Here is a 9,223-nt window from a genome sequence, read left to right on the forward strand (position 1 = left end):
AAGGGAAATAAACTAATACTAGTGTGTGACAACATGAGTATACCGTGTTCTACATATATCATACATATCATATCCAGTACTGTTTATTAAATTTGGGAAAACGTAAGTATATCAAAACATGGCAAAACATACTGCATTTCATAAACATATCTCTTCTCATATCATAATAATAATAACATAAAAACAATCCTAGTAGGTTAGCTGGCTGTTGTCATGTATTACCCCCACATGACTGGGTTGTGTGGCCCGAAGGTGGGACCTGACAATGGTTGGCCGACCACTGCTAAGTCGATAGTCTAGTCTGTAGGTCCGATGGGTCTACCTAGACTGGTTCGTACACTAGGGGTGATAATAGCACACTTCTTGAAAATAACCACATCGACCATCCAATCTCACACCACTCCGTACAGTGGCGTTAACACAGATATCATGATCACAAAGACCATGGACACACAGCAACGGTACCGTGCAAGTGCTAGCCCAAACCAAGCCAACCAGGTTCTGATATCATATACATATACTAAAATTGTGATACATAGATATCTCATATCATTCATTTTCACATCAATCATATCATTTCACATATATACGTGTATCATGAAAATCATCGGCCCGTACGCCGGTATTACACAATTTATCATAGCTCGGCCCGTACGCCAGCTACACATAGTACAACCCGTACGCTGGCAAATCACATAGCTCGGCCCGTACGCCGAAAAATCACATAACTCGGTTCGTATGCCAGTAAATCACATAGCTCGGCCCATACGCCGGCAAATCACATAGCTCAGCTCGTACGCTGACAAATCATAAATATACAAAATATCTCGGCACATATGCCGGTTTTCCATCATAAAATTCATATCACCCACATTTCCAGAAAATAGTATTTCACAACATCTTTATACTCATGCCACATTGAACAAATTTTCCACATATTCAATCATACGATCATTTTCATAGTATTTTGCAAATATAAAGCATATATATATATATATATATATATATATATATATATATATATACGTATACATTTCCCATAAATCAGATGATAACTATATGTATATAAGCATTTTCCAAAACAGTACTAGCTTAATTTATCCCCTTACCTGACTCCTGCAAAGCCCTTAAGAAAGTTTTCCCCGCCCCCGCAGGGTTCCTAACTCAACACCCTGAAAATGAAAACTCACAGAATTAGAGTTTAGTATTTCAACGTGTATAACATTTCTTATAACTACCATTAAGTCAAATTTGGCTTAAAAGCCTTATCACAACTCAGGGATAATTCCCAATGTTCCCAATCAACCCCCTGATAACAAAAACTCCTAATATTAAACTTTAATATTTTCATGTGTAGAATACTTTTCTCAACTGTCAAAACTCCAAATATGGCTTAAAAAGCCTTACCTCAACTCTGAGATGATTGCCAATTAGCTTTCTCCCACGATCCGCTCCAGCAGATTTGAAGAGAACTCCTCTAGGAGCGTCGTGGTGACTTCGAATAGTCGATCCGGTGTAAAAATAGCCCAAAAATGATGAGAGAGAGAGAGAGAAAGAGAGAGAGAGAGAGAGAGAGAGAGAGAGAGCCGAAGGGGAGAGAGAGGGAGAGTTGGCTTCTTTAAGAAGCTTTAAAATCCGGATTTCATATATATAAAACAGAGGATTTCTTCGACGAGCCCGTTCTTCGTCGACGAGTCCTTCACAAATTTCGTCGACGAGGCCCTGTATTCGTCGATGAAATTCAGGCTGCCTCAGAACCCCTCTTGATATTTTCTCGTCGACGAAGCCCTGTGTTCGTCGACGAATTCTCTTAAGCCTTCGTCGAAGAAACCCTGTGTTCATCGATGAAGCTTGGCAGCTTCCCTTCTTTCCCAACTTCCATTTCCTTTTTCTTTTATCTTTTAAAATCCGGGTCGTTACAAAGCGTCTGCTGCTCTCTGTTCATGCACAAAAGTGAAGGAGAAAGGGTTGTTGAAGGGCCGAAGCAAATCTCGCTGCTTGGTCTAGTGAGATTTTCCACGCGTCAGCTCACGAATTATTTTCGAAGCAAATTTCATTGTTTCATCCAGCGAGATTTGCAGGAAGACAATGCCACCCGTTACCACCGAAGCCCTATCCGTGGCAAATCTTGTTGGACCAAGCAGCGAGATTACGTGAGTATCATTCTGGGAAATATTTTTTCAAATAGGTTATTATTTAATATAGTATTTAAAAATAAAGATAAAATAGGAAAAAACTCCATGTGTGAGAGTTGCCTGATTCAAATAAGGTAATTTCATTGGTCAGCAAGGTGAAAGGGAGGGACTAGCACAAACCTAATTTTTAAGAAAATATTATTTTTAAAAAGATGAAAAATATACAAATAGTGGTTGGAAGCATAAATCTCAGGGTTTAGATTTGGATTTTATGAAATTGAAAAAAAAAAGTATTATATTTTATTTAAATTCATATAAATTTAAATTAAAAAGCCAAATTTATTCTTCCAAATATAACATAAAATTATTTTCTCAAAATCTATAATTTTAGAGGTGTTTTAAAATATATTTTTGCAAATAATTTGTTAAGAACTTTTAATTAAGTCCGAATCTTGTAAATTTTTCCTATCATGTGTTGTAGATACGAAAATTAGGGGCGAGGAAACGGGTTGAAACACGACGGGTGACCTATGACTTGCCAGTTTAAACCGGATTTGAATTTAATTTTGATTCAAAAATTGTGTTAGTTTGTACTATAAACTAGTATTTGATACATTCAATTTGGAAGCATCATTCGGAAACCCCCATTTTGAGGTTAGGGTTGATTTTATTTTCCTATTTAACTTATTTGAATTTATCATTATTTTTATGTGTAATTGTTCTTGGGTAGTTTGCTGTTAGTTATAAGTTTGGATTTTAGATTTTAAATTTAATTTTGGACGATTTTGGATAAAATTTGAAATAAATTTATATTTAATTTTATTCAAATGCTCATAAATTCAATTTTAGAAATTGGAAATAACGTTTTTAAGTATAATATTAAGTTTTGTTTGAAACTTGGACTACTTTCTATTACATTAGAGAAAGAAAAATATGAAAAAATTTACTCTTTGATGTTCGGTAATTACGAAAAGTAAAGCAGAAATAAAAAGTATAATGAGTTAATGAATAAAATTTTAATTTTATGTAGAAATAAAGTGTTGAAATTTTTTTTTATAAAAAATGTAGGTTGAAATAGTTTTAATTAACATTTTAGATTGGATCAACAAAGATTCTACTTGGATCAACAATTTTATTCGAGGAAAAAGGAGATTAATTTTATTATAGTTTCTCTTTATATAAAATTTAGGAAATATAAAATTTTGTCCAAAAAAATTAAAAATAAAAAAATAAAAATTAATGATGTGTCAAATAAAGACAATAACTTCGTGTTATGCTATGTGCTTATAAATACATTTCCGAAAGTCTTTACTATTTCCCGAGAGTCGGTCTAAATGGCCGGAAGCTCAAGCAGTGTTTTAGTGACTGTGTTGTTGTATATGGGGGAAGGTGGGAGGGGGGGGGGGGAGGAATTATTGCAGGAGTAGAAGGTGTTAGTTATAATACTAAGCCTATTCGAGCAATTCAAATTATTAATAGGGCTAAATTAAACAAATTGTATACGAAAATATATAAATATTTGCATATTGATCCAAACCAATATGCATTGCGGGTGATTGCAAGATACCTTATACGTGGATTAAATGATACAGTCCTCTATGAGACTATTCCTATAATAGATGACTATGGTCTGCACATTTTGTTGGATGCACACAGCTCCAAGACGACACATATAACTGTACAGTTATATGTGGAGACCATTCCTTAAATTGGTGTCGTCGAGGATAGGCAGTTAGAGACGCCTGCTAAACATATGGTTAAAGTGGAAGAAGACACCCAACAAATACATCATTATGAAACTGTGTGTGGTATGGATGAGCAATATAGGAGTGCGGAGTTTGGTGGGACATTTGCCGTGGATTTGAATGAAGGTTTGGGATCATTGTTTGAGCCGTCGACGTATGAAATCCCTGTTTATCACACGGATGATTTGGGAGGGCGCTCTGACATTCCCACTGAAGGTATGGGATCGTTTTTCGCCATTGCGAATGTTGCGCTAGATGAGGGGATGAATATTACGAATGATGTTAATTTAGAAGATGAAGAAACGTACAAGTAGCAGGTCATGTGTTGCAGAAGTTCCTTCATCATCTAGGCCTTTAGGTTTGAGTAAAGTGTCCGACTTTGCTACCACCCCATCCATGTCATTCCTATTGGATGACAGTGTAGATGCGGAGAGCGTGGATGCACCAGTTATGCCACCTCGTTCTTGTCTAGCATCATTATATGATGATGCAGTATCTTAGGGTGGAGATGATAGACATATAGGATGACGACGGGGCAGGAGACCAGATGAAGATGATCGTAGACGACAACCACCCTGAGACTAGAGACGACTTCCGTGTGGCACTTGAGTAGGCATTTGTTGTATATATACTTGATCCCTATATTGTGTTGTAAAGTAGTCTAATTCTTTTGATTTCATTTGTATAACATCGATTTTTTTGATTTCATTTGTATAGCCTCATTGTATTATTTTTGTATAATTGGGGATGTTTATTTGTTGTTCCCTAATATGTATATGTGAATGAAAGTTGTGAACACACCAGTATCAATTGCCGATGAAAAATGTTTTCGATCTTTGAACAGGTGCATAGATGGATATACTCAATTTTAATAGGAGACTATGTTAAAATTTTTATAGTTATTTGATATACTATGAATGCGTATGAAAGTTGTGTATGAATGTATTGAAATACTATTATCGATTGCTGGTATTTGTATATAAATTCAATGTAGTGTGAATGTCAACATTAGTGTATGAAGGTTGTGAACATATTGGCATTGATTGTTGATGAAAAATGTTTTTTTTTTATCAGGTGCATGGATGAATATACTCGATATTAAGAGGAAGCTCTGCTGAAATTTTTACAGTAATTTTATGTATAGTGAATGTGGATGAAAGTTGTGAAATACAATATAACATTTATTGTAGTTATTTAAAGTATTAATTAAAATGTAAAAGTTATTCAAGTGCAATAATTTTTAATAATATGTTGATAAGTAATTATTTGTATTTTTTGTTTTAACATATTAAGGTAAAGGAATATGCACATTCTCAATGATTTTTTTTCAAAATATTTTGATATTTTTTCCAATTTTGTGTAATAAGAGGGAATAATGATAATGGATATTAATTTTATTTGTTAAACATAAAAATAAATTTTTTCTTTAAAAATACATTTTAAAGAAAGCAGGCAACAGTGTAAAATTCATTGGACCATCCAACGAGTTTTGACTGCCACATGTCAATCAATGGACAGCGTCCTTTAAAACTTGTTAGATCATCTAAAGAGTTTTTTTAAAAATAAAATCTTTGGAACATTGAGCAAATTTTAGTATACATCAAGGAAATAAAGTTTCTACCTAACTGTTATTAATATTTTAATATAAAAAAAATCAAAAAAGAAAAAAAATCAAATTTATGTCACTAAATGGTGTGGCACTGGCTAAATCAAAACCGCGCGGCGCGTGTACGGGGCCGAGCCAAAGCCAATGATCAGCCCGATATGTCAGCAGAGGTCAAGGCAGTCGGAAAGTAGCGAAGCTGGTGTTGTCAATTATTTCGCTTTATAATTGCGGCTGAGTCAAAGCTCTCCAGCGTGATCGGGTGCGGACCGCCCGATGATGTGACCCAATTGACGCCCCTCCTCATCCCCACCCTTCATCTCCATTTTGTGGGCCTTTCTCTCTGCAGTTTTTCCTGTTATAACTCTTGTCCCCATCAACCATATCCATCTACTCCCTCTCTCTCTCTACTCATAGGTTTATGATAACTTAAAAAAAATATATATATTTATGTACTATCGACACTTCGATTCCTCTCCTTACTTTTTCTTGAATGTTTTTAATTGCTAAAACCATTTGGCGCTCTCTCTCTCTCTCTCTCTCTCTCTCGTCCTGCGACTTTTTTTAATCATTTTGTACACTCTGTACACTTTCTGAGCTTATATTCAGTCTACGCTTTCATTTTTATGTATTTTCTTAATGGGGTTTAAACTTCAAGCCTAAACTTTCTGCACTTATAAATAGCCAACACGCATCTGAACCCCTGCAGCTCCCACTTCCCATAACATTCTCTGCCGCGAGTGAGAGCCTACAGGGGCTTTCCACACTTTCTATATAATATATATATATTATAATAATAAAGCTGCCGCAGAGAATGCCTCTCTGCGTTAAACCCAAAATTCCGCCATGCACACTCCCATCCACTACCCACGTTCAATTCCGGCGCTGGTCCGCTGCCAGGGGAGCCACCACCACCGCCGTCCCTCAGCCTACAAGGCTCATCACCAAGAAACCCGCGACGGAGACCCAACCCACGGTTTCAACTGATTGGGTGGGGCGCCTACCCGACCCGGTCGACAATGTACTCACCGGCGACCAGACTCGATTCGCCGCCCGCCCCATCAGGCTCGGGAAGAGGTGGATGGAGTACCAAGGTGTTCGGAACTGGGATGGCTTGCTCGACCCGCTCGACGATAACTTACGTCACGAGATTTTACGTTACGGTCGGTTCGTCGACGCGGCCTACAAGGCCTTCGAGTTCGAGCCTTCCTCTCCTTCCTACGCCAAGTGCCGGTTCTCCAAAAACTCGCTGCTGGACCGTTCCGGTCTGCCCCAAACAGGGTACCGGCTGACGAAGAATCTGCGTATGACGTCCGGCATTAATCTGCCGCGTTGGATGGAGAAGGCGCCGAGTTGGGTTGCCGCCCAGTCCAGCTGGTTCGGTTACGTGGCGGTGTGTCAAGACGAGGAGGAAATTGCCAGGTTGGGTCGGCGTGACGTGGTCATCGCGTATCGTGGCACGGCCACGTGCTTGGAGTGGCTCGAAAATCTACGCGCCACCCTTGCTCCACTTCCTGATACGCAGTGTCCATTTGAGCCGTCGGGACCAATGGTGGAAAGCGGGTTCTTAAGCCTTTACACGTCGAGTAGTGCTACGTGTCCTAGTCTGCGTGACATGGTCAGGGACGAGATCAGAAGACTGCTCCAATCGTACGGTGACGAGCCACTCAGCTTGACGATCACCGGCCACAGCCTGGGTGCGGCGCTCGCCACCCTCACTGCCTATGACATCAAAACTGCCTTCCGCCGTGCTCCTCTCGTCACCGTCATTTCGTTCGGCGGGCCGCGCGTCGGCAACCGGAGCTTCCGGTGCCAGCTGGAAAAGCAAGGGACGAAAGTTTTGCGCATCGTGAACTCGGACGATCTGATCACGAAGGTGCCGGGGTTCGTGATCGATGCAGATGATGAAGTGGCGGTGTCCGACAGGGACGTCAACATGGCTCGTTTGGGGTTGCCGAGCTGGATACAAAAGCTTGTGAAGGACACGCAGTGGAGGTATGCTGAGGTGGGGAGGGAGCTCCGACTCAGTAGTAGGGACTCTCCTTACCTCAGCAGTATAAACGTTGCCACGTGTCACGATCTGAGCACGTATCTTCACTTGGTAAACGGCTTCGTAAGCTCCCAGTGTCCGTACAGAGCTACTGCAGAGCGCGTCCTGAGTAAATGACGGTGTAACCAAACGAACTGTACATAACGGGGAACCGGAGGACGCGGTGCATTTTTGTGTACAGAGTAGAAGCCCAAGTGATTTTTTTTTTTTTGAATCTCTTTATGAAATCTAACTGGGAGGCTAGCGTGCGCCGTGTGTGTTGTTTTGTTGGGAGGGCAATTACGGTATTATATTTAATTTTAATTCCTCCGCAGGGGGACAAATTACGTTAATTGCCATCAGAACGCCGACCCTGGAAATGTCAGATACCTAACCGGATGCCATCCATGTCGAATAATAATACAATATGGGTCGGTGCACTATTCAATGACCAAAATGACCTCATTACTTCAAAAATATCAACAATATACATATGCAGACGCACGCGCACCATGAGATTATCGTACACGCAGCAATACAAAAAGAGAAATCACAAGCGTACATGGTTTGATATAGCTCATACTTATGTTTACAAAATTTTTACTTTAGTTTCAATATATCATCAAATGAAAATTTTCCAATAACATTAATCCTAGTCCAATGTAAAAATCATAAAATTCTTACTAGTCTCATGTAAAAATCATAAAATATATGCAAAAAGTAATAATTATATTCTGTTCTAAACTCAAACAAATTGTATCTGTTAAAATTTGTATATTGTGTAAATAGATGAATCTGTTAAAATTTGTTATACATTGTTAACTTTCAACTTAATAACTTAACCTTTTAGGTAAAATGATAATCTAACAAGGTATCAAAGTTAGTTACTAGTATTAAAGTTTGATATATATTGTTGGCTTACAACCTAATAATTAAATTTTTAAGTAAAGCGTTAATTTAACATGGTATCAGAACTGGTAACTAGAAGGTCTTGGATTCTAATCTTGTCGTCCACGTTTATTCTGTGGTATTTAAAAAAAAAAATAGTGTTCCCGATCATATCTATTATTTATCATGTTTATCTTTCCACGTGCTGTCGGACTGCACGTGAAAGGGAAGTGTTAAAACTTGATATACATTATTGACCCACAACCTAATAGCTAAACTTTTAGGTAAAGTGGTAATCTAACAACCAGAAGGTCTTGGATTCTAGTCTCGTTACTCACATTTATTCTATGATATTTAAAAATTTATTATGTATTTATTTCTCCACGTACTGTCGGGCAACACGTGTAGGGGAGTGTTAAAACTTGATACATATATATATATATATATATATATATATATATATATATATATTGTTGGCTTATAACTTATAGTTTAAACTTTTAGGTAAAGTGGTAATCTAATAAGACCCCATGAGCTTGATTTAAATAGTAAGGGAAGTTTCGCTTAGGGTCTATAGGTCTCTACGCCCTCCACACGATACCTTTTAATTTATTTATAATAGATTTCAAGTAATAATTATGATTTATAACTCAACAATACACACACACATTTGATTGAAGGATTGACCATTAAATACTTAATTATAAATCTTACCCTTTATTAACTAGTATGTGAGTATAAATTTAAACATAAATTTATGTAAATTTGAAAAAAAATATATATTTATATGAGAAATTATTAGATAAATCGAGTATGTTTATTG

General features: G+C 37.7%; 1 protein-coding gene across 1 annotated transcript; it reads left to right on the forward strand.

Moving 5' to 3' along the window:
* Positions 1–6,297: 6,297 nt before the first annotated feature.
* Positions 6,298–7,650, forward strand: LOC131166243 (phospholipase A(1) DAD1, chloroplastic). Its single transcript, XM_058124594.1, has one exon. The coding sequence runs from the start codon at positions 6,298–6,300 to the stop codon at positions 7,648–7,650; it is 1,353 nt and encodes a 450-aa protein (XP_057980577.1).
* Positions 7,651–9,223: the final 1,573 nt, after the last annotated feature.

The sequence above is a fragment of the Malania oleifera genome, chromosome 10 (assembly GCF_029873635.1).
Source record: "Malania oleifera isolate guangnan ecotype guangnan chromosome 10, ASM2987363v1, whole genome shotgun sequence".
Lineage (NCBI taxonomy): Eukaryota > Viridiplantae > Streptophyta > Magnoliopsida > Santalales > Ximeniaceae > Malania > Malania oleifera.

Bases quoted from the DNA above. Each gene is read 5' to 3' on its own strand.
- LOC131166243 (XM_058124594.1), top strand. From the start codon at position 6,298: ATGCCTCTCTGCGTTAAACCCAAAATTCCGCCATGCACACTCCCATCC.